This window comes from Rhinoraja longicauda, chromosome 26 (genome assembly GCF_053455715.1).
Source record: "Rhinoraja longicauda isolate Sanriku21f chromosome 26, sRhiLon1.1, whole genome shotgun sequence".
Lineage (NCBI taxonomy): Eukaryota > Metazoa > Chordata > Chondrichthyes > Rajiformes > Arhynchobatidae > Rhinoraja > Rhinoraja longicauda.
Window position 1 is genome coordinate 15996443 of NC_135978.1, and position 26746 is coordinate 16023188.

The 26746-nt window shown below is 43.8% G+C and overlaps 1 protein-coding gene across 1 annotated transcript in view; it reads left to right on the forward strand.

Annotated features, from left to right (window-relative positions):
* bckdk (branched chain ketoacid dehydrogenase kinase) overlaps positions 1-26746 on the forward strand; it is a 68929-nt gene that overhangs the window by 16819 nt on the left and 25364 nt on the right. The window contains exons 2-9 of the mRNA XM_078422497.1: positions 4690-4758; positions 7837-7947; positions 9251-9298; positions 9394-9513; positions 13403-13501; positions 14954-15027; positions 22392-22520; positions 25260-25349. Coding sequence (XP_078278623.1) covers positions 4690-4758; positions 7837-7947; positions 9251-9298; positions 9394-9513; positions 13403-13501; positions 14954-15027; positions 22392-22520; positions 25260-25349 — 740 coding nt within the window. The remainder of the gene's footprint in view (positions 1-4689; positions 4759-7836; positions 7948-9250; positions 9299-9393; positions 9514-13402; positions 13502-14953; positions 15028-22391; positions 22521-25259; positions 25350-26746) is intronic.

Genomic DNA, 26746 nt, shown 5'->3' on the forward strand with positions numbered 1-26746 from the left:
ACTCAGTTAAAGTGTCTTTGCAAGAGTCTACTTGATATATTAAGCAGAGCTCATGATGGAAATTGCAGCAGCTCTTCCAGTAGAACATTGTGTGCAATGACCCCAGCCAATGATGGCAGCCACCAGGCTGGAGGAATTACCCAGTCAGCACTGTCTGTCCACAATAGCTGTGTCACTATTTGCAGTCCAGTGCAGTGCACTTGTTGTGCATAAACCAGAAAATAGTTCACACAAATAGGGTTCTGTATCCTTGGAGAGAGGCACAAGTCAGTCAGGGAGTATTTTGAACATTTGAAATCCCATCTATCATGTTCAAGGACTAATTTCGCACACTTGGAATCAGAGTACCAAATCAAGGGAGCATGGATCTCCCAGTTGGATTATTGTAAAGTATCTCATAGGATGTGAGAAACTCGGGCTCAAGTGCATGCACCAAGGCAGTGTGTACAAGATATCACACTGGTCAAATAGACTTGGACCAATTGGGACAACATTCAGAAGAGTTGAGAGAAAAATTTAATTATGGCAACAGATATGTGGTTCAAAGGCACACTGACGAACGTGCAGACAGAGAAGTGAACTGTCTTCTTCAGAGGTGACAACGTCTTGTGGCAGCTCAGTGTGGAGCTGTGGAGATCAAAGTTGGCAGCAAGTGATTGATTGTAAGTTCTTGAGCTCACTTCTTGCAATAGAAACAATGTTCATTTTGAGAGAAAGGCGTTATGCCACAGATTTATCCCTGGCAGTGCCTGTGGCGGGGTTACGGGTTATTTATCATAATGGGCAGAATTATTATGCTTTTGGTGTGAGGTAGTTGTAATCGTATTTTTACTAAGTGTACAGTTGATCACTGCCAGTTCTGGATTACTTCACATTGTTCCATAAATTTGACCAGGCTATCCTTGGTTTAAATAACCAAGCAATCCTGACATTATTTGTACATTGGAGGTGCATGCTTGAAGGCATTTCCAATGCAGCACATCGTCTGCAGCAGTGCAGAATGGCTTCATCCACGTCATCTTCAAGTTAGGCACTACGTGGGTAACATGATCTTCCTACCCTTGTGCCAATCTATGATACCAGCCAGGTATATGTATTAGGTATGTGTAAATTTACTTGGACCATCTCCGACAGCTCCCTTCTATTTCTTGATCTATCCGTCTCCATCACAGGAGATAGACTATCGACTGACATCTATGTACCAAAATTCTTGTTTGTTTGTTTCTGAACTATAGCCAAAACGGTACAAGATAGCACGACAATTTTAGGCCCACCTTACTCACCATCGTCCCTTTGGTGCTAATGGAAGAAGTTTCATTGAAATCAGTGTTATATTTTTTAAGTTATTCACATTTTAAAGTTTAAATCTATCTCCTAGGGAGGGGGAGGGATGGAAGGGGGGAGGGATGGAAGGGGGGAGGGACGGAAGGGGGGAGGGACGGAAGGGGGGAGAGACGGAAGGGGGGAGAGACGGAAGGGGGGAGAGACGGAAGGGGGGAGAGACGGAAGGGGGGAGAGACGGAAGGGGGGAGAGACGGAAGGGGGGAGAGACGGAAGGGGGGAGAGGGAGGGAGGATAAGGGGGTTGAGGATAAGGGGGTTGAGGGGGATAGAGTGGGAGGGGAGGGGAAAGGGGGGGAGGGGTGGAGGAAGGGGGAGGGGGGTGGAGGAAGGGGGAGGGGGGTGGAGGAAGGGGGAGGGGGGTGGAGGAAGGGGGAGGGGGTGGAGGAAGGGGGAGGGGGGTGGAGGAAGGGGGAGGGGGGTGGAGGAAGGGGAAGAGGGGTGGAGGAAGGGGAAGGGGGAGGGGAGCGGAGGGGGGGAGGAGAGGGTGCTGCACCAATGCAGGTTTGAGCCCAACGGGTCCACTTGGTCTAGTCTATTATAAACCTACCGACTCCCATAGCTGTCTAGACTACACTTCTTTCCACCCAACCTCCTGCAAAGACTCTATCCCCTACTCCCAATTCCTCCATCTAGGCCCAAGATGAGGTGTTCCATACCAGGACATCTGAGATGTCCTCATTCTTTAGGGAACGGGGGGTTTCCCTCTTCCATCATAGACGAGGCCCTCACATGGGTCTCCTCAGTATCCTGCAACTCTGCTCTTGCTCCCCCTCACCCCAGTCGCAACAGGGACAGTCCCCCTGGTCCTCACCTTTCACCCCATCAGCCGTCGCATATAGCACATAATCCGACATTTTAGCCACCTCCAACAGGATCTCACCACTAGCCATATCTTTCCATCTCCACCCCTTTCCACTTTCTGCAGAAACCGTTCTCTCCACAACTTTCTGGTTAACCCATCCCTTCCCATCCAGACTACTCGCATGAGCTGGAATATCTCCCTCCCCCTCCCCTTCCCCCACCGCCTGTATAAATGCCTCTTTCAAATGCCAGTAATAGCCCGATTGTCGGTGACTGACCACATCAAACCCAACACTAGGCCTCTGAGCCCTGTGGCCTGACTCTGAACAGATGAACATATGAGACTAAAGTAGGACTGGGCCAGTCAGCTCCTTCCACTTGAACCTCCATTGGATGGCTGGCTCCAGCCATTTAACTTCAGCGGCCCTTTTATGCAGTATTTTTCTATTCCTTGATTCCTTTACCAATCAAAAATCTATTCACAAACAACAACAAAGCTTCCACACTACCTGCAGCTGGAGAATTCCGGAGGTTCACATGGAGAAGACGTTTCTTCTTATTGTCTGAAGAAGGTATCCGATCTGAAACGTTACCTACCTTTTTTCTCCAGAGATGCTGCCTGACCCGTTGAGTTACTACAGCACCTTATGTCTATCGTATTATCTAGATCCTGATTGCTGATCACTTCCTTTTGGATGCTGAACATAGGCACACAAAGCAGGATAAACATTTACTCTGCAAAATTCTAATGGATTTTGACATCTCAGTGAGATCACACCTCATTCTTCTAAACTTGAGACAAGACACTCAGTTTGCTTAATCTCTCCTCTATGGAGAAACCTCCATCTCAGAATGTAGTCCAGTGAACATTTGTGGCAAACTTTTGTTTACTTCCCATACAAGTACCACCTTGGATAGGGACACCAAACCTCTAAACGATATTCTAGGTACAGTCTCTCCAGGGTCTTGTATATGGCACAAGTAGATAAGGTGGTCAAGAAGGCTTTCAGCACATTGGTCATCATCAGTCAGAGTATTGAGCATTGACGTTGGGAAGTCATGTTACAGTTGTAGAAAACATTGGTGAGGCCATGTTCTGAGTATTGTGTTCCGTTTTGGTCACCGTGTTATAGGAAATATGTTGTTAAGTTGGAAAGGGTGCAGAGAAGTTTACACGGATGTTGCCAGGTCTCAAGGGCCTGAGCTGTAGGGAGAAGTTGAGCAGGCTAGGACTTTATTCCTTGGAACGCAGGAGATGAAGGGTGATCTTATAGAGGTGTCTGAGACCATGAGAGGAATAGATAGGGTAACTGCACAGAGTCTTTTCCCCAGAGCTGTAGGGGAATCAAGAACCAGAGGATGTTGGTTTCAGGTGAGGGCGGAAAGTTTAGTATGAACCTGAGAGGCAACTGTTTTTCCACAAAGGGTGGTAACTATATGGAACGAGCTGTTAGAGGAGGTAGTTGTGGCAGGTATTATCACAAGCAGATATTATATTTATAGACTCTGCTATTATAGACAGCAGAGAAAATTATCGGCTGTCCACTACCTTCTCTGAAGGACATCACCAGCTCGCGCTGTCTGAACAGGGCCAGAAATATAATCAAGGACAGCACTCACCCAGGACACGAATTGTTTGCTCTCCTGCCCTCTGGGAGGCGCTACAGGAGCCTAAGGGCCAGGACAAATCGACTCAAAAACAGTTTCTTTCCCTGGGCCATAAGAACAGTGAATGGAAGCACATGACTTGACTACTCTCATTTTCGTCGCACATTTTAAAAAGAAACATTTTGTTTAGAATTTTAGGTGTAAAACGTATTCATTATTTATTAGGTTTTTAAATTGGTTTTTTATTGATACTGGTATTTGTTGTGTTGGTTCATATGTCTGTGCAATTGTCTTTGAAAGATATGCACTGTCGCACTGTTATCAGGTGTAGCACTTCTAATTTCGTTGTACCTTGCGTACAATGACAATAAAGGCATATTAATGTTTGAAAAATATATTTGAACAGATACATAGATAGGACAGGTTTAGAGCAATTTGGGCCAAGCGCAGGCAGGTGGGACCAGTGTAAATGGGGCATGTTGGTTGCCGTGGGCAAGTTAGGCCGAAGGGCTTGTTTCCACACTATGACTAATTGCGATCTTTATTCTTGCACTCAAATCTTGCAATTAACGCCTTCTCTTTGCCTTTCTTCGTGTACCTCCGTGTTAATTTCAAGCAATTTGTGCAGCAGGTGCACAGCAGTAGAGTTACTGCCTTGCAGCATCAGAGACCCAGGTTTGATCCTGACTACGGGTGTTGTCTATATGGAGTTTGTACATTCTACCTGTGACCACGTGGTTTTCTCCGGGTGCTCCGGTTCTTTCCCACACTCCAAAGTCCTACAGGTTTGTAGGTCAATTGGTTTTGGTATTTCGGTAATTGTAAAATTGTTCCTAGCATGTAGGATAATGCTAGTGTACGGGGTGATTGCTGGTTGGCGTGGACTCGGGTGAGTCGAAGGGACTGAATGAATGATTTCATTTTCCTATTTTTCTAGGCATCGGTGCGACTGACACCCACCACCATGTTGTATTCAGGGAAATCGCCTGATGGAAGCCATATCCTGGTAAGCCGTGTATATTTTGGAATTCATTGGCCAGGGAAGGAAGGGCCAAGGGAAAATGACATGCACAAGTCATTGGTTGTTAGCCCAACAATATGATCAATGAAGTAGAAGGTGTTCAGAAGCATTTATGAATACATTATTTTAAAATGGTCAATTATGTTACGTTGTCAACAGAGATCACTTTGTCATCTTCTACAAATGAAAATGCAATTTATTTCAAGTACTATAACAGCATTTAAAAGACATTTGCTCAGGTGCATGGATAGGAAAGGTTTAGAGGGATATAGGCCAAAATGCAGGCAGGTGGGACAAGTGCAAATGGGGCATCAGCAAGGGCAAGTTGGGCCAAAGGGTCGGTTTCCATGCTGTATGACTCTGTGGGCTCCTAACAAAGGGCTCCGAAGCTTGTCTGTACAATGCAAAAAAAAACAGTTATGGAGATGGAGTCACAGGCCCTTTGGCCCTCGTTGCCAACGCCGACCGATGTACCCTATCTACACTAGTCCCACCTGCCTGCGTTTGGCCCATATTCCTCTAAGCCTATTTTATCCATGTACCTGTCTGAATGTTTCTTAAACATTTCCATAGTACCTGCTCTGACCACAGATGTTCGGCCTGTAGTTCCCCAGCTTTTCCTTGCATCTCTTTGAGATGGTTTTTTTTTAGCCAACTTTATGCAGGTTCTGAGAGTGATAATGTTCAGACATTGGCAGGAGAATTTTGCACATCCTAAAGTCATTTCTCCCATGTCCAGCATGCATATACAAAGGTATTAATCGCATATAGGTTTAGTTTGTTGGTCATCTTCTACAAATGAATTATTGGTCTTAATAACAATTCGTGGTGCTCGCTCCCAGAAGAGCCAGCTATTGATTATGCTTAATAATTAATTAAGTGTAATTAATTTCCAATTTTTTGAGGCTTAGGCTAAAGTTTACTTAAAACATCAGAGGCATCACTGTTACAGTCTTAGGGAAGATTTCAATGCAACTTTCTGTGAAACAAACCTTAAGTAGACTGCCCCAAACTACATTTCCAGTCGAATGTTAATGGCATAGGAGAATGTTTGTGCCATTCAAAAGGAGCTAGTCAGTCCAATGCCACCTTCCTGTACTAAATCTGTAATCATGTAGACAAGGCTCACGTACCATCCAAGTTGATTATGATGAACATTCTTTAACTCTATGCACTGAGTTCCAACTTCTTTCCACTCTCTGCAATGCATTCTTATCACTCTCTGCAATGAAAAATAATTAATTATCTCCTATAATCTTTTTCCCACTTTTTAATTCCATGCTCCCCATTTTGGCTCCATTGCCAAGGAAAATAGAGATTTCCTTTGTTTACTGTATCCATCATATCCATGCCAACACCCAACTGGGCAATCCTATCATCCTATTCTCCTTTTAATTCTAGGTTGTATCACATCTCATTGTCCCTCAATTAGACATAGAAACATAGAAAAACCGGTGCAGGAGTAGGCCATTCGGCCCACCGAGCCAGCACCGCCATTTCAATATGATCATGGCTGATCATCCAAAACCAGTACCCCACTCCTGCTTTCTCCCCATACCCCTTGATTCTGTTATTCCTAAGAGCTATATCTAACTCTCTCTTGAATACCTCCCGGTGAATTGCCCCCACTTTGAATGAGGTCTCCCCTCATTCTTCTCAACTCCAGCATGTATAGGCCCAATGTCGTCAAACGCTCATCATATGTTGTATACTGATGGAGATGCTGCTCACTTGAATTGTGTTGCAAATTTATTACTAATCACTGGAATTTATTCAGAAATGTTAATTTTCTTAACATTAAGGATGCTAAGGATTCACACCCAAGTCAGGAGTAATATATTGCACAGATTTAGAAATCCTACCCAAGTACAGGAGTAATATATTGATAATATAATCCTCTGTCCCTCTCTTCCCCTCCCCTTCCCAGTTCTCCCTCTATCTTCCTGTCTCCACCTATATCCTTCCTTTGTCCCGCCCCCTTGACATCAGTCTGAAGAAGGGTCTCGACCCATCACATTTATTTTGTGAATAAATACCTTCGATTTGTACCAGCATCTGCCGTTATTTTCTTACATGGAGTAATATATTGCACAAATTTAGAAATCCTTTAGACTTGGGGTATCACAAAGTGCTGGAGTAACTCAGCAGGTCAGGCAGCATCTCAGGAGAGAAGGAATGGGTGACGTTTCAGGTCGAGACCCTTCTTCAGACTGATGTCAGGGAGGGGGCGGGACAAAGATAGGATGTAGTTGGAGACAGGAAGACAGTGGGAGAACTGGGAAGGGGGAGGGGAAAGAGAGGGACAGAGGAGCTATCTGAAGTTTGAGATATCAATGTTCATACCGCTGGGGTGTTAGCTGCCCAAGCAAAATATGAAATGATATTCCTCCAATTTGCGGTGGGCCTCACTCTAACAATGGAGGAGGCCAAGACAGAAAGGTCCTCCCACTCCCAGTCTGATCTTTCTATCATGGGCCTCCTCCATTGTCATAGTGAGGCCCAGTGCAAATTGGAGGAACAGCATCTCATATTTTGCTTGGGCAGTTTGCACCCCAGCGGTATGAACATTGACTTCTCCAACTTCAGATGTTTCCTCTGTCCCTCTCTTCCCCCCCCCCCCCTCCCAGTTCTCCCACTGTCTTCCAGTTTCCAACTACATCCTATCTTTGTCCCGCCCCCTCCCCTGACTTCAGTCTGAAGAACGGTCTCGACCCGAAACGTCACCCATTCCTTCTCGCCTGAGATGCTGCCTGACCCGCTGAGTTACTCCAGCATTTTGTGATACCTTCGATTTGTACCAGCATCTGCAGTTATTTTCCTACACTATTAGACTTGGGATACCTTCAGTAAGAAACGGCAAAGAATAAGACCTTAATAAAGAAACGGCAAAGAGACCCTGCAGAAATCTGAGAGGTGTATTGAACTTTACCTTAGAAACCTGACTGATGGCATAGGTCAAACAGGTTCCCACGCTGATTTTTGAGTAGGTGCAAAGATAACGCACATTCATGCATGTCAGAGTCATTAATAATTTAAGGCTTGCATTTCTTATTGATTTTTCAGAAGAGTGCCAAGTACCTGTACAAAGAATTACCTGTCCGCATTGCCCATCGGATCAAGGGATTTCGGAGCCTTCCTTTCATCATTGGCTGCAACCCCACAATTCTGCAAGTGGTAAGTACAACCTACTGAAGAGCAAAGCACATTAGAACGACTGCTAAACTCAATGTTTGTACTGAATGGAGGGAAATTTTGAAGTTCCAGAGCTTAAAGCATCATTTTATGCTCGACCATCCTAAAAACAAAGGATTAAAGTCTATTTTATGTGAATAGAATAAACACATAATGTTAATTCTATTATGTAGAATAGAATATTATGTAGAATAGAATAATTGCTTAAATCACTCATTTAAGCAATTTAAACAGGCAAATGGGAAAAAAAACAGGAGCCATTGAAGGAGGTACTTGCAGGATAGGAGAGACATTTAGAAATATCCAGAGAGGACACTGAGAAGACTTCCGCTTCATGCAAAGTGATACATGACCTGAGAGGACAGGATTGAATGTGGTCTTGTGCTGTGTGGCAATGCTCTAGTAATCACTGGGTCAACAATTTAGCCTATGGACATGCCCTCTGCTTAGAAACGTTTTTCACTTTTTAAAAAGTTGCAAAGGCTATTTGCTATTTGGAGATATTTATAGCAAGCAGTCCAGCAAGCAAAAAGAATGCAATGACTTCATTAAGATAACATCATCAAGTATTCACAAATAGTGAATTGCATTGACTGGGTTTGTTTCTCTTGGGGGCTGAGTGGGGACCTGATCGAGGCACACAAAGTTCTGAGATGTATCGGGAGGCTAGTTGTAAGGAAATGTTCTCTCATCAGAAGATAGACACCAAAAGGCAGAATAACTCAGCGGGTCAGACAGCATCTCTGGAGAAAAGGAATAGGTGAGCCTTCTTCAGACTGAGAGTCAGGGGAAAACGAAATGAGAGATACAGACGGTGATGTAGAGAGATACAGAACAAATGAATGAAAGATATGCAAAAAAGTAACGATGATCAAGGAAACAGGCCATTGTTAGCTGTGTGTTAGGTGAGAACGTGTTAGACAATGAGACTCAACAGGATGACTTTGAAGCTGGTTCATCGTGGTTGGTGGGATGATGGAGAGAGAGGGGGGATGCAAGGGTTACTACATACAGGTATGCAAAACCAGGGGTTGTAGGTATAGGTAAGAGGTTGTGCCAATGGGGAACACTTCATCAATTCACTGCTGCACCTCCTGCAACCTCTTCATTTTTGCCTGTCACTAACATGTTTGTGAGCAGAGCTATAATGCCTCGTGCGTGGACCTGTTACCCTGCTATGACCACACACTCAGCCATGTCACTTCTGAATGACAGAAGATGATGCTGCTGATATTTTGTTTATTGTGGAAAAAGATTTGTTGATGTGAATGCTTGTATTTTTCAGCATGAATTATACATCAGAGCCTTCCAGATGCTGTCAGATTTCCCACCAGTGAGTATATCTGAGCCCGCTTTCTCACCGTCCCTTCTACTCTTCATTATTCTTGTGGTAAAATAGCAACTCCCTTTTTACGATCATTCCCTCAGGTCACCGATGGGAAGACAGAGACTCAGTACGGAAAGTTGGTCCGGCAGCTTCTAGACGATCACAAAGATGTTGTCACGATGCTGGCTGAAGGTTTCAAAGAATGCCGTAAACATATTCAGGTAGCAAGATTCTGTCGTTGCATATATACTCTCAATAAAGCATTTGACTGAGCTCTCGTGTCCATTCCATATCCCCTTCCCTGCCGAAACAAGTGGGAGAGTCTAAGACCAGAGGCCATAGCCTCAGAATAAAAGGACATACCTTTAGAAAGGAGATGAGGAGGAATTTATTTAGTCAGAGGGCGGTGAATGTGTGGAATTTATTGTCACAGAAGGCTGCGGAGGCCGTTAATAGATATTTTTAAGGCAGAGATTGATAGATTCTTGATTAGCTAATTGTCTCTCGTGAGTAGGATAGAACTGATGTACAGGTGATCGCTGGTCAGCGTGGGCTCGGTGGGCCGAAGGACCTGCATCCACGCTGTATCTCCAGACCAAACTAAACTAAGGCAGTGATAGATTCTTAATTAGTACTAGGCCAAGTGGACCCGTTGGACCCACACCTCTCCTGCATTGGTGCAGCACCCTCTCCTCCCTCTCCCCCTCCCCTCTCCCTCCCCACCACACCCCCTCCCCCTTCCCCTCCCCCCCACTCCATCCCCCTCAAGCCCCCTTATCCTCCCTCTCCCCTCTCCCTCCCTCCCCCACCCTCCCTCTCCCCCCCTCCCTCCCCCTCCCTCCCTCTCCCTCCCTAGGAGATAGATTTAAACTTTAAAACGTGAATAACTTAAAAAATATATCACCGATTTTCAATGAAACTTCTTCCATTAGCACCAAAGGGATGATGGGGAGTAAGGTGGGCCTAAAATTGTCGTGCTATCGTGTACCGTTTTGGCGGTAGTTCAGGAACAAACAAACAAACAAACAAGAGTTTTAGTATATAGATGGGTGTCAGGGGTTATGGGGAGAAGGCAGGAGAATGGGGTTGAGAGGGAAAGATAGATCAGGCATGATTGAATGACGAGTAGGCTTAATGGGCTGAATGGCCTAATTGTGCTCCTATAACTTATCAACATGAAATTAAGTTCTTAGCGGCAATTGCCAGCTGTTGGAGTGGCATAATACACCCATGGTGAGGAGGGTGAGATGAGAGACGCTGTGCCAATTAATACAGCAGCAAACTCTCCAGATTTGACCTGGAGTCTTCAGTAATTTATGAAAATTATTACAGTTCCATAGATTTCCTGGAGCCCTCGTCATCCCTTGCCTTTTCCAACTGGATGTCCCAAATGTCACGTCATTGGGCTGCATGCACCCCGATGGGTGTCTGAAGATTTATGGTCCACTCGTTGTAAAAGTCCCTGTTGATGACAAATCTGCCCCTATCCATATGCAATCATAATCCTGATTGTACCTTGTCGGGGGCAGGGAATTGGCTGAATTACTTGTTGCAGAACTTACTCGTATAATCAGATTTTTCACATGTGGCAGCTCCAGTTGATGGTGGAGCCATCAACCATCAACTCGCCACTTGCCTGGATGTTGTCATTGGTAAAAGGAGGTGTTCTTTCCTTTGACTTGTTTGGATGGACATTTTCTGGCACATGTGTGATGTGAATTATACTTGCTGCCTGGAGGCCTAGGTCTGAAAGACCAGGCTGTTTTCTCTGCAACTTGACACATCGCACATTATCCGATGAACTGTGAATGGAATTGAACATTGTGCATTCATCAGTCGACTTATAACCTTACGATGGAGGAGAGACCAATATTGTAGCAGCTGAAGGTGGCTGATCCCTGAGGACCTCTCACTAGCAGCATTCTGGGTCTAACTTTAAAAATGCTTCCAAAATATAGAGATAGAGGAGATTGCAGATGCTGGAATATGTAGTAAAACACAAACCGCTGGAGGAACTCAGCAGGTCAAGCAGCGTCTATGGAGGCAAAGGTATAGTCAACGTTTTGGGTCAAGACAGAGTGTGGGGGGAAATGACCCCCTATAAAGAGGTGCGAAGGAAGGCTGGAAGGCTAGCACGTGATAGGTGCATCTAAGTGAGGAGGGAGATGATGAGCAGAATGAAAGGATGACACAAAAAGCTGGAGTAACTCGGCGGGACAGGCATTATCTCTGGAGAGAAGGAATGGGCGACGTTTCGGGTCGAGACCCTGAAGGGACTCAACCAGAAACATCACCCATTCCTTCTCTCCAGAGATGCTGCCTGTCCCGCTGAGTTACTCCAGCGTTTTGTGTCTATCGTGAGTGATAAGTAGAGGCAGATAAAGGAGAGAGAACATAAAAGGGAGAAAGGGGACAGATGGAGCTGGGCAGGGGGAGGGGAGGCTGGGAGGCAACTGCAAACTATATTACTTCAGCTAAACAACCACAGATGCGTACACAAAAATGGTCAAAAATAACTTGTACTTGTAACACTTGTAGATACTGTAGGTTGTTTCCCCACCGCCCCCCCCAAGGGAAATGTCCGAAGACATCTTGTTGCTTTGCCAGGAATTGCTCTGAAGGACATTGGAATAGCATTGATGTCATAGAAACCAACTGTGCATGGTCTGACCATCTGAGGTAAAAAAGAGCACAGTAAAGACAGATTAATTAGCATGAGATCAATGTGTTAAGAGGGAGTCGTATTCTGATGAAACGTCACTTTACATTTGGATTGAAATTTGCAGTCTTCATTAAAACGTCTGCCAATGATAGCAAAACTGGTTGTGTGTTTTATATTGAGGAGTGATGTCCTACGCTGCTCAAAGTATCAGAGGACAGGTTAAGTGTGCAGAGAATTGGCAAGCGGAGTTCTTTCTGGGCAAATGTGATGAGATGCTTTTGCGAGGGCAATACACAGATCTCGGAAGGTTTTATGAGAAATAGATATGAAGTGTTTTGGATACTTGCTTTTATAGACCAAGGCATAGTCTATGGAAATTGTTTCATGTATTTTGTGTTTTATGACTGTTGGCAGATCAATTTCCCTCCTTGGATAAATAAAGTTCCATCGTGTAGTATAAAATGTAAGAGGAGAAATGTTACAGAACCTAATTAGGTAATAGCTAGGGAGCCCTGTGTAAGTTCCAGACTCCTTGTTACAGGATGGAATTGAGAAAGCGGCAGAGGATCCTAAGGAGACGTATGGGGGTGTCATGTACGCTGTTTCTCGTTATGAAGAAAGGCTAGCTTGACTGGTTGTCGTCTTTGGAGATCAAGGGAAGACTTGATTGCGGTGTTCAAAGAAACGAGAGGCCTAGACAGAATAAATAGTTAGTACTTGTGTCCCTTTAGAGAGAGTTTGATAACCGGGGGGAGGGGGGAATGTAGATGTAAGATGATTAGATAATTGGCAGAATGGATGGAAGAGAAATTGAGGATATTAAAGAACACCTGAAGTAATGAGAGTCTGGAACTCTCAAAGTGCCTGGATGAGCATTTGAACAACTTACATGGCTAGGAAAAGCTGCAAGATCTAATTGCTGGTAAATGGAAATCAAAAGAATTGCAGATATTTGGAAATCTGAAATAAGAACAGAAAATGCTCAGCAGGCCAGGCAGCATCTGTGGAAAGAGTACCAACCAATGTTTTGATTCTACCACCCTTTGTAAAAAAGAGGTTTTTGTCCGTGACCAGTTTTGGCAAAAGGCCACAGACTTGCCGTTTGTCTGTTTCGCTTTCCACAGATGCTGCCCGACCTGCTGTGTTTTTCCAGCATTTTCTGTTTTTGCAACGTGATTGCAAGTCACTGACCTAAGTGCCTTTGAAGCTGGGTCTGAGGGAGGTGAATAAGAGTGAGCTGGGGTGCTAAAGGCTTTCCTTTCATATGGTCCTGTGCTCTATTCTGCTACTGGCTGCAAAGTGGTCAGCACCAACCTTGGTTCAGTCAGTGGGACTAATGTAACATAGCTGCCCGGCCTCACTCCCCTGCAACCTTCGCAGTGAGCTGTGGACTCCCCACAGGAATGTTCCCCTCAAACTTCATTTTAAGGAGCTGCTTTGTTTTGCAGGATGAATCGTTAATCCGATCTTTCCTGGACAACACCTTGACCTCCCGGTTGGGAATCCGTATGTTGGCAACACAACACCTGACCCTCTACGAGGATAATGTAAGTACATAATGGGATGGTAAAAATGGATTGATTGATGCTTGGCACAGTGAGATTCTTTGTTTGCATACAGTACAAGTATGCAAGAGTCAAGGGCAACGACAAAGTTACAAAAGTATTCAATATCGCCCCTCAAAACCCCTCAAAACAGCAATCAGCAGACAACCCAGCAGCAGTCGAGCCTACCGTAAACCTGTCACTGTCATGTTACTTCAATACAAGTTTAGTTTGAATGCATCATTTGCACAGCTATGCCCAGCTTGCTTATCTCTCTGGCAGAGTTTCAACAAGGCTTCCAGGAGAAGTTTACTCGCAAAACAATTTGCTGATTAATGGCAGCTGTCACCCAGATTTCACCGACGCCAGCACTCTAGCCTAAAGGCAGTACGTGACCGCAGTAGTACTCTGATAATCAGGCACCCTAGAAAGTGCCGCCTCAGATTTTCCAGACTATAGTTTGCCATTTTGTAAACTTCCTACACAGTAACATAATAAATGTTAAAGTGGACCCTCTGAGTTTAAAGCCAGTAGGAAATGTACGAGCCTGTTGGACCTCAGTCCTGGCTGTAAACCGACCCTCACCACCATGAGCCTGTGGTTCCAGACCCCAAGTGGTGACCAGAACTGCACACAATACTCGCATTCCACAGCAACGGTCCAGATAATTCATGTCCCCTCTAACTTGCCAGGAAGCAGGTCTCACATGCATTGTGAAAATCTGTTTCATTATCAGTCGTCTGCATTGTTCCCACATCTCACACACTTGCGAATGCCGCTCAAACATATGTTGAACATCATTGGATGTCACTGAGGATGTCCATGTTTTATCCAGTTATATGTACAGAAGATCCAGACCAAAAATGATCACCAGTGCAACCTATGTACTAAGTAAAATAAGAGCAGCTGATTTTAATCGTAAATTTAATGCAAAACCATTGTGCTAAAATGTCTAGGTCAGTACTTTGGCAGCCTTGGTTTTGTGCTCATGTTCTTGTACTTGTGAAAATACTGATGACATTACTCACCCTGTTACTCATTCTTTATGTGAATGGTTACAATTAATTATTTAGCTCTGTCAAGAATAATTTTTATATATTGTCATATCTAAGTCCAGTTGTAAAGCAGTAAATCTAAGTGTAAGAGACGAAGATGATCTTCAAATGTTAGGATGCCTCAAAGTTATAATCATTCATTCTTTTCCCTGTTCCACGATAGAACTCGCTCATTTATCATTGCCTGAATAAATTCTATGCAGATAATTGAACTAGGAATTGCTGCTGCAGATTTGAAACAATCTGTTGCTGGAGTGAGTTGAAGTTTGGAGGGAGGATGCTCCAGTTTGGCATTAACACAGGCTATTTGGTCTAAATGACAACAGTGCTGTAAACTCAAGAAATTGCTTTCTTCAAATACTTTCCTGAAGAGTGCTCCTCTATTTTCTTTCCTCTGTAGCCTGACTTTGTTGGAATTATCTGCACACGACTTTCTCCAAAGAAGATCATTGAGAAATGGGTAGACTTTGCTCGGTGAGTGTTTCATTACAAGAGTGTTTCATTGGGAGGGATCCTCTGACTAAAGGCTGTTGGAGTGACACCATGTGAATTGCTGACACTTCTGCCTGGGAATTTTCTGTCTGTTGAAGTTAGTGGATGTGAAATTGGGTTTGTGCTTTTCCCACAGTTCATAGCCATTGGGATGAGGATTCTCTCTGCCTATTCACACTTCATACAATGGCCCAATCCATCAGCCTCTGTTACAAGTGTCCATCTTCACCCATTCACGGGTTTATGTTCATCAGTCTTTATCATCACTGCTGATCTCCAATGGGGATAAGCACTGATTGCTTCCAATCCCTCAGCCTCCACCATTTTTCACATCCATTACATGTGTGTCCATGACACAATGACATTTGCACATGAAATACCCGCTGGACATGCTTGGGCAGCTTACAATCCAGTGGTATGAATATTGATTCCTCTAACTTCAAGTGACCCCTCTCTCTCCGTCCCTTCCCCAACTGGTTGTTATACTAGTTTCACTATCATCCTGTTGAATTTCACTCACAGCCAACAATGGACCATTGTGTGCTCCGCCATTCCTTGATCATCATTGCTTTTTGCATATCTTTCATTTGTTCAATGTGCCGTCTACATCTCTCATTTCCCTTTCCCCTGACTCCCAGTCTAAAGAAGGGTCTCGTTCCGAAACCTCACCTATTCCTTTTCTCCAGAGATGCTTCCTGACCCACTCCAGCTTTTTGTGTTTATCATTGGCTTTCTGAATATTGAATATTGTTTTGCTTATGTATGTAGATTGGATTGTGAGTTTAATATGAGCACAGTGTACCTGAAAACCAGCGGTTATAGCAGAACGTGCTGGAGATATTTAAGCCTAGCAGCGTTGAGTTGGGCAACAGATCAATCAATTATTTAACCCTCTGAAGCTAGTTGGTGCATGCCTCCCGCTGAATAAGCCTCACTGAGTATTGCCACAAGGTTTAGTTTGTTTTTTTAGATCTCCTTCATCTGCTATCTGTTGGTTTTTATTTGAAAATCACAGTTGTCATGGTTTACACTAATTTCTAAATAGATGCAAAGGGGCATACCATAGACAGATTATTTGACTCATTTGAAAATAAAACTTGCATTTTTAGAATATGTTTTGCATCCTGTGATTGTGCGCAGTGCTTGAAAGTTCACAACGTAGAGAGATTTGGGAAACATAGAATCTCGTTTGTGATCAACTAACTGCAGTGCGTTAATGGACCTTTATTTTTCTTTGGTGACATTGGTTGAAGGGTCACTGCAAGCTCCCTCTTGTTAGTTAGATTCCCCTCTCTTTAGATTTGTGTGGCTGTAAATTTAATGTCCATCTCAGTTTAACATCTCATTCAGAGAGCGCCTCTGATATTATGCCAGACACTTTGTGCTGCATGATAGACCTGTCTCGTTCAGTGATGAGTTTGCCCTCCTTCAGAGGTGGCAGATTTGGGAGATGACCAATAGCAAGGCAGTGGCATGTTGTGGTTTACTCATCCAACGGCACTTGGACCTGAGAACACTTGAGCAGGTTTACTGCAAATGCCAGGTTCACTGAAAATGGATGATACAAGAGTAACTTAGCATAAAGGTCCTCAACCTTTGACCATCCCTCTACCTCCACAGATTCCTGACCCACTGAGTTTCACCAGTGTTTTTTTTGTTGTTGCACCAGATTACAGTCTCCACTGTCTCTTGTGCCTCTGAGTTTATCTTAAGAGTTTTAAGAGATTGCAAATGTGCAACACTTGATCAGAAGCTCTGACTGCGTGACATTTTGGTGTCTGGAAGTGGAATGGTCACTGCAACCAGCTGAACAGGAGAAGGTCAGGTGTGAGCTTGTCGATGACCCAGCAGTTTGTGACAGACCAAGGGTTGCATTGAAGGTTGATAACCTGCCCTTACTTTTCATGTGACACAGAGCCTGTTTGTTTTTACAGGGTCACTCCATAACAGTGTTTCAAACACTTGCTGAAAGTTAACATTCTAGTTTCTGGGAAGGAAGATTACACCTCTAATTTGCACAAGTTATTGGAAATTGCTGAATAGCCCAGTTCCTTGGCTTTTTAAGCTCAGCTGCAGAATTAATGTATTGCAAATGAATTTGTCTCATATCATAATCTTTGCTGTACTTCTATCTATTATTCTTGTCAATATTGAATTCTAGAATAATGGTTAAACCTCTTGCAACTGCCAAAGTAAATAGCTCCTGAGCTTGTTAACACTGGGAGGCATTGAACAGAACCTGTGGAAGGGTGCAGAGAAAATTATATTATATTAAATATTGTATGCCAAGCAATAATGATTTGAGAGTAAGTCAGTGTCCAGGTCTAAAAATGTAAATAACATCATGAATGTCCAGAAGAATTTATATATAAATGGGAAGTGAAGCTATTAGTTAAGGATAAAGAGTCACCTTTGCTAAAACATTTAATTAATACATTCTTTAATTAATACATTGTTGAAAACAGTTAAAGTTAAGGATAAAAGATTTTTCTTAACAGCTAAAACTCCATTAGTAAAAAATGGATTATTGCCGTTTGCTTGGAATAATCAAATACTACAACTCTGGGAACGGAAGGGTATTAAAAATATAGGAGACTGCTATGAAGGGAATATCTTTTTGACATTTTCGCAATTGAGAAATAAATATCAAATTCCAGGGAATAGTATTTTTTTCTATTATCAATTACAATCTTTTTTAAGGGAAAAGTTAGGTAATTCAATGTCTCTATTTCAGATTAAAGGAATCGAATCCTTGATTCAGGGCAAGGGAATGAAAAAATTTATATCATCAATGTATAAACTACTACAGATATCTAGTCCAAAGATAGGAATTCATAAAGCAAGACAAAGATGGGAAACAGATCTTAATATTATTATTGATGAACCAAGTTGGGAAAGACTGTGTTTAGATAGTATGAAAAATACTATTAATGTGAGATACAGCTTAGTACAGTATAATTTTTTGCAGCAACTATATTTAACCCCGGAAAAATTAAATAAATTTAAACCAAACTCATCTGAAAGGTGTTTTAGATGCAACCAAGACGTGGGCACTTTTATACACTCTACATGGGCATGTCAGAAGGTAATTCCTTTTTGGCAAGACCTAAAAAAGTTTTTAGATCAATTGATGAATAAGATCATACCAATGGATTCAAGGTTGTTTTTGCTCGGAGATACAAAAGGAATAATACCAAAGCTAAGTTTGGATAAACATCAAGAAAGATTTCTCAAAATATCATTAGCAGTAGCAAAAAAATGTGTTGCGGTCACATGGAAAGAACAAAATGAAATAAGATTTGAAAGATGGCATGCAGAAATGCGGAGTTGTATCCCATTAGAAAAAGCAACGTATAATCTGAGAAATGGATATGACTTCTTTTTGAAGGTGTGGAACCCATTCATGGCAAAGCTAGGATTAAGAATAGGAAGTAGTTAAATTCAGGATTGCTTTGATACCTAACAAGAATTTAAAAAGAAACTACTCGGAAGTGACTCCCTCAGGACTCCAGGTTTTTCTTTTTCTTTCTTTCTTCTGCTTTTTCTTTTTCCTTCTTTTGAACTGGGGGTGGGGGGGGGGGGGGGGGGAGGGGAGAAAATACAGAACAATACGTGTATAATCGAAGTTATAGGTCAGTGACTATTGTTTACTAAGGAATGTAAAATGTATAACGTATGGGTTCTGTTAAAATTTAAATAAAATATATATTTTTAAAAATGAATGATGAAGTGGGAGATTAAGAAGAAAGTGACAAAAGTTCTCTTTGGCCCTGGTTAGCCCATCTCTCCTGAAAGCATTAACTGGTACAGGTACATATCCTAATTTTCCTCAACTAATTGTGTACATGATCCAAGTCCAAGTCTGAGTCAGAGCAGGCTTGTCTCGTGGTGATAACTCTAGGAAGGAGTAGCTGGATAGCATTTTGTAGGAGCAAACCTGGCTGATCTCCCTCGCTGCTGCAGAAACGTCCATCTTTGTTGAGATCCATTAGCTCAGCATGCATCAGGATTAGAGCCGAGGAACTTCCCCTGTTCCTCATGAACTCAGCCAATCCAAGATTTGCATCTGAACAGGAAAGTATTAGGAGGGATATGGGCCAGGCCCAGGCAAATGGGATCAACTAAGTTAAGCAATTTGTAGTGTAAGAAAATAACTGAAGATGCTGGTACAAATCGAAGGTATTTATTTCACAAAATGCTGGAGTAACTCAGCTGGTCAGGCAGCATCTCAGGAGAGAAGGAATGGGTGACATTTCGGGTCGAGACCCTTCTTCAGTCTGAAGAAGGGTCTCGACCCGAAACGTCACCCATTCCTTCTTCAGACTGAAGAAGGGTCTCGACCCGAAACGTCACCCATTCCTTCTCTCCTGAGATGCTGCCTGACCTGCTGAGTTACTCCAGCATTTTGTGATGTTAAGCAATTTGGTCAGCATGGGTAAGTTGGGTCAAAGAGCCTTTTTCTGTGTTGCATAGCTCAATCACGTCTCCCCTCTGCTCATTCACTGCATTCTAAGACTTGTTTTTATTTCTAAAGCATTCCCGTTTCTGATAGAAGGCCATAGACATGAAACAGTTCTTCTCTTTCTGTAGACACTGCCAGCACAGTGGAATGTTTCCAGCATATTTTGTGGTTGTTTCTGGGTGGGCGGTGTGAATGCTGATGGGTAGCTGACCATATCCCTTTACATCCAGGAACCTGTAGCTGCAGTGATACGTAGAATGTTCCTAACAAGCTATGGGGTCACACAGCGGTGAGACTGCATCCAGTATATAAATAGCATAGTAGAACATCGAAATACATATCTGGCTCCCCATCCCCCAGAGAATCCAGTACAAAATCCTCCTCATAACCTACAAAGCCCTCCATAACCTGGCCCCATCCTACCTGACCGACCTCCTCCACAGGCACACTCCCACCTGCACCCTCCGCTCTGCCGCTGCCAATCTCCTATCCCCCCACATCCGGACTAAACTCAGATCCTGGGGGGACAGGGCTTTCTCCATCGCTGCTCCCACCCTATGGAACTCACTACCCCAAACCGTTAGAGACTCCCCCACACTCACCACATTCAAAACATCGCTGAAGTCTCACCTGTTCAGTACTGCCTTCAACCACTGAAGGTCACCTCACCTACTGTCTCCTTTCTCTGTTCATTTATTTATTTACTTATTTATCTATTTATTAATTTCCCTATGTTCTCAAAATCTCTGTAAAGCGTCTTTGAGTATATGAAAAGCGCTATATAAATAAAATGTATTATTATTATTATTATTATATCATGAGCAGCAATCCATTACTGTGAGCTGCCAGTCTTGACCTTGAGTGGACACCAGCCACTGAGACATTCCGGTAGTGGGCATGAAAAAGAAATCAGAGGCATCTTAGTTGTTGACACACTGACTGATGACACTGAGGGATTTAGTCTGTGTCTCTCAATGGATGCAGTGGTTGGAAACTTAAGCAGTAAAACGATTGCAGAACATAGAAACTCTGCTTTTGATGTGATTCTTCTTTTAGTATTTGGACTGTGATTCAGTTGGGAGATTCACTGGCTCGGTCGAAGACTAGTCAAACTCATGGGAGTAGGCACGAGAAAGAAATCGGAGGCATCTTAATTGTCGACACACTGACGGATGACACTGTCTCTCAATGGGTGCAGTGAATGTGAATCATACCAGGCGTCCCGTCCCGCTGGTGAGGCACCAGTAAGCACGCAGTAATGTTTGCTGGAAATACCCAGATGAGGCAGATTGTGTCACGGGTCAGTGTGGAACATTGAATTGAAGCCAGGGCTTTCTAACTGGAGTTCCAGCCAGATTCCCGCTCTCGGATTAAATCTGCTAGGCAACAGGAAAGGCGGTCCACCCCCACCACACACCGGGCAACAACATCCAATCATCACAGGTTATGGGGCCTCGTCATCTCTCCTTCACTCATGTTTGGTGCATTCTGCACCGGTTTCCACTTCTATTACATCTCAAACACTGTCAAATACTTTCCACATGACGAATGTCTTTGAACTGCAGCAGCTGCTGGTCAACACAAAGCAAGACAATGGGCGGCACGGTAGCGCAGCGGTAGAGTTGCTGCTTTACAGCGAATGCAGCGCCGGAGACTCAGGTTCGATCCTGACTACAGGTGCTGCACTGTAAGGAGTTTGTACGTTCTCCCCGTGACCTGCGTGGGTTTTCTCCGAGATCTTCGGTTTCCTCCCACACTCCAAAGACGTACAGGTATGTAGGTTAATTGGCTGGGTAAATGTAAAAATTGTCCCTAGTGGGTGTAGGATAGTGTTAATGTGTGGGGATCGCTGGGCGGCACGGACTTGGAGGGCCGAAAAGGCCTGTTTCCGGCTGTATATATATGATGATATGATGATGATGACTGCATATAGTAATATTCCCACTGACAGAAAATATTGAATGCTGGTGGTGATGATTCTGGCTGAAATATTGATCGAGACACCAGGAAATTCCCTCCAAATGGTGCCGTACAATTTATAATAATCGATATGGCAGCCAATAATGGCAGCCAAACGATGGATTATTGTTATTTGAAGTAGAGCTAGAGGAATGTTTTAATGTAAATATTGAAGGGCAGAGACAGAGCAGGAAAGGGACTGAGAAGATGCTTTGATGCACAAGCTGTGATAACTGGGTAACCTCTGACCGTGTTGTTGCACCGTTGATTCTGTGAAGGTTGAACACAAGAAAATTGGAGCAGGAATTGGCCATTCAACCCGTCAAGCCTGCCATACTATTTAGTACACGAGGCTTCAACTCTTTTTCTAGGCCAGTTCCCCAAGTTCTTAATTCATTCATCTTTAACCAATATACCTACCTCCTCTTTAGGTACCCTCATGATCCTCCTCCACAACCCTGGGTCAGAGAATCTCGCAAGTCCACCACCATAGAAGCTTGATCGAATATTCATCAATTTACCAAATGTTCTCAATCTTCTAAGGAAGTGGAGGCAGAGATGAGCTTTCTGTGTGCTTGCATCGATGTGCTAGGTCTTCAGAGATATGCACGGCCTGCAACCTCAAGCTATTGACTTTCTCCTTGCCGTCCCGTCGATGAAGACAGGTTCACGGATCCTTACACAACTGATACATTTTAAACATCACCAAGCAGCACCTTGCATTGCCACAGAAGGCCAAGTCAATGGCAGAGATAGAAACATTCTCAAATAGTACAGGTGTCAGGGGTTACGGGAAGAAAGCAGGAGAATGGGTTTAAGGAGAGATAGATCAGCCATGATTGAATGGCGGAGTTGACTTGATGGGCCGAATGGCCTAATTCTGCTCCTATCACTTATGAATGACATGTTTTACCCATGATTGCAGGCGACTGTGTGAGCATCAATATGGAAACTCTCCTCGGGTGCGGATAAATGGTCACGTGGCAGCGAGGTTTCCTTACCTCCCCATGCCGTTGGACTACATCCTTCCTGAACTGCTGAAGAATGCAATGAGGTGAGTGCTGTCTCTCCACGTGGCAAACAGCGCTGATGTGACCTTGCGCACCAGAGTGTGGGACGGCAGAATCTGCAGGACACACTCGCTTGACGCCAGAAGGCGTCATCCAGTCTGAGTGCGGAGCGGCGCTTTGTCACGGGTGTGCTTTCTTCCCCTGGCCTGGAACCAGGCCACTGATCTGTGGTGAGACTGAGATCACACGCACGCATGATGAGACTGCACAGCAGCAGATACAGAGTTTGTCACAGTGTTGTTTAAAGAAACCTTCATGATCAGGTCCACAATCCAGATCATAACCAGTAGATCGATTTCAACACAAATGCAAAGTTATTTTTTTTAAAAGCTGATTTTTTAATGCTGAAGAGCTGGCAACGGCTGACACCAGTAAAATGTATGTTGATCTTTAAAATGGATCAGTTGTGTACAAAAAAAGTGTTTGATTTTATGGCAGGAAATAGAACATGAAGAGGAGAAATTCTGCTGCAACTATAGTCCAATGTAGATGACATTGGCTGCATTATGTTCAGATCTGGGCACCATATGTTGTTAGAAAGGTTTGATTAGCTGCAGACTAATAGACAATAAGTGAAGGAGTAGGCCATTCGGCCCTTCGAGCCATTCAATGTGATCATGGCTGATCATTCTCAATCAGTACCCCGTTCCTGCCTTCTCCCCATACCCCCTGACTCTGCTATCTCATCCTAAATTCCAGTGTTTACAAGCCTGGTCGCTCCAGTCTTTCAACATATGGCCATTCCGGGAATTAACCTAGTAAACCTATGCTGCACGCCCTCAATAGCAAGAATATCCTTCCTCAAATTTGGAGACCAAAACTGCACACAGTACTCCAGGTGCAGTCTCACTAGGGCCCTGTACAACTGCAAAGGACCTCTTTGCTCCTATACTCAACTCCTCTTGTTATGAAGGCCAACATTCCATTGGCTTTCTTCACTGCCTGCTGTACCTGCATACTTCCTTTCAATGACTGATGCACTAGGACAACCAGATCTCGTTGTATGACCCCTTTTCCTAACTTGACACCATTCAGATAATACTCTGCCTTCCTATTCTTACCACCAAAGTGGATAACCTCACACTTATCCACATTAAACTGCATCTGCCATGCATCCGCCCATTTACACAACCTGTCCAAGTCACCCTGCAACCTCATAGCATCTTCCTCAGTTCACACTACCACCCAACTTTGTATCATCTGCAAATTTGCTAATTAGTCTGAAAGGTTAATGATTAGTCGCAGACTTAGGTGATGATGCAGACCACATGTGGCTGAGGATGGTTGTAAGTCTTATCACAAAACCATACTCCAAATGCTGGAAATTTGAACTAAAACCAGAAAATAGTCTCCTTTTATTTCCCTCTCCTTATCTGTTTCTACCTGTCACCCGTCAGCCTGTCTCCCAACTCCACTCCTCCCATCCCCACCCCTCCCATCCCCCACCACTCTTCATCTGTCCATCTTCCCCCTCCTTACCTGCCTCTCTCCTCACTCTCAACTCTGTATACTGGCTCTCTCCCCTCTACACTCAGTCCTGAGGCTGGGTCCCAACTCGAAATGTTGACATCTCCTCTGCCTCTACAGGTGCTGCCTGACCCGCTGAGTTCCTCCTGCAGATTTTGTTCCATATTCTAACACCAGTTCTAGATTCTCCCACAAGAAGCATCCTCTCCACACTGCCTCTGACAAAGAACCCTAAGAATATTGTGTGTCACGATCAAGGCCCCTTTGAGACTCTGTCACATCGACTGTGAATTTGTGTCGAAGTGGAGAGGCACAGGAGAGAGCCAACAAGGCGTTGAGAGCTAAAACTGCTCAATTTTGTTACGCCCTTTGTAAATAGTTCTTGTACTTTTCTCCATGTCTTTATGTACAACACCAGTTATACCTTTAAAAAGCTGTTATGGCGCTCGAACAGGGCAGTGGGTTTTATTTCTTACAATCAATTATTCTTTATAATTGAAATATCCACTCGACAAGTGGCAGTGGGCAAATGTTTAAATGATGAACATTGCATTTCTTTGTCCACTGGGGAGTTAGTCATACAGCACGGAAACAAGCACTTCGGTCCAACCTGTCGACACTAGATGCCCCATCCACACTAATTCCACCTACCTGCCTTTGGCCCGTATCTTTCTAAACCTTTCCTATCCAAATGTCTTTTAACTATTGTTTTAGTACCTTCCTCAACTACCTCTTCTGACGGCTCGTTCCAAATACCCACCACCCTCTGTGTGCAAAAAGTTGCCCCTCAGGTTCATATTAAAATGTTCCCCTCTCACTGTAAATCTATGTCCTCTGGTTCCTGATTTCCCCTTCTCTCAGTAAAAGACTCCGTGCATTCACGATAACTATTCCCCTCATGGCCTTGTACACCTCTATAAGATCACCCCTCATCCTTCTGCACTCCAAGGCCTGCTGAACTGCTCCCAATAGCTCAGGCCCCCAAATCCTGGCAACATCCTTGCAAATCTTCTCTGCACTCTTTCCAGCTTAATACCAGCGTTCTTATAACAGGGTAGCCAAATCTAAACACAATGCTCCAAGAGAGGCCTCACCAATGTCTATACAAGTGTAACATAGCATCCCAACTTCTACACTCCATTCTCAGACTGATGGGAGTCCAACATGCCAAAACCCTTATACAATGTCCTTGTAAATCTCTGTAATCTTTCAAGCTTAACAACATCTTTCCTAACTATGTGTCTCTCCTCTCGCAGAGCGACTATGGAGAGTCACCTGGAGACTCCTTACAACGTCCCTGACGTTGTGATCACAATTGCCAACAATGATGTTGATTTCATTATCAGGTAAATAATTTATAATCGCATACTAATGCAGATGGATGGGTTATTCAACTTGTACCTTTATTTTTGCGTTGATGGCCTCTCCCCTTACACACAGATACTGCCTGTTTGAACATTATCTTTGTGACAACAGTGCTTTTGGCAATACCTTCATTGACTTGGGGGCATTGCAGTTGGAACAGCGTGGTGAAATACTGAGCAGCAAGGTGTGCTACCAACTTTCTCTCTGTGCTTAGCTCTTCACTTGACAGCCCATTTTTACTTGTTGATTTCCACAAATAACTCATCCTGGCTGCTTCATTAGTGATGCTCCTCCTCTCGTGTATAAAAACTCAGCCGTTCCGCCAGTGGGATTTACAAATCCAAGTGAGGAAGGAGCCAACTGGTTCAGCCGTGAAGTCTCCAGATGACCTGTGGGCTCATTGAGCATCTCCTGAGGTTAACAGCAGCCTGTGCAGCGTCCATGGCTTTCAGTGGTGATAAGTAAACCAGCAACTGTGATGTTCAATGGTGCTTTATTGTCACATGTGCAAAGTGCAAACGCACAGTGAAATTCATTTCTTACAAAGTTCAGTAGCATTTCACACCACCCCCGATTAGCAATTGTACAGAAATAGTCTACTGAAGCTGCAAGAGGCACCAGTTTTTTTCACCATTTTCCAAGCCCTGTCATGTGTGGAGTTGTTCCTCCATATGCGTTGCCTACTTACCAAACTTTCAGCTTTCAAATTGCAGCTGATGTAATTCGCTTCTTGTTTAGTATAATATGGTTTGGCATTTATTCTGTTAATTGCTTGGAAACAATTCTGCCTTAAGTCTGGGTTTAGGATTAAGAGGTACTGACTGAAATAGTCATAAGGCATGGAAGCAGGTAATTCGGCCCACCATGTTCATGTTGACCATAGATACATTGAAAATAGATGCAGGAGTAGGCCATTCGGCCCTTCAAGCCAGTCAATGTGATCATCCACAATCAGTACCCCGTTCCTGTTTTCGCCCCATAGCCCTTGATTCCACTAGCCCTAAGAGCTCTATCTAACTCTTTTGAATGCATCCAGTGAATCGGCCTCCACTGCCTTCTGCGGCAGAGAATTCTACAAATTCACAACTCTCTGGGTGAAAAGTTTTTCCTCGTTTCAGTTCTAAATGGCCTGCCTCTTATTCTTAAACTGTGGCCCCTGGTTCTGGACTCCCCCAACATCAGGGACATGTTTCCTGCATCTAGCGTGTCCAAACCCATAATAATTTTATATGTTTCCATAAGATGCCCTCTCATCCTTCTAAATTCTAGTGTATACAAGCCCAGTCGTTCCATTCTTTCATCATATGGCAGTCCTGCCATCTGGGAATTAACCTCGTCAACCTAAGTTGCATTCCCTCAATAGCAAGAATGTCTTTCC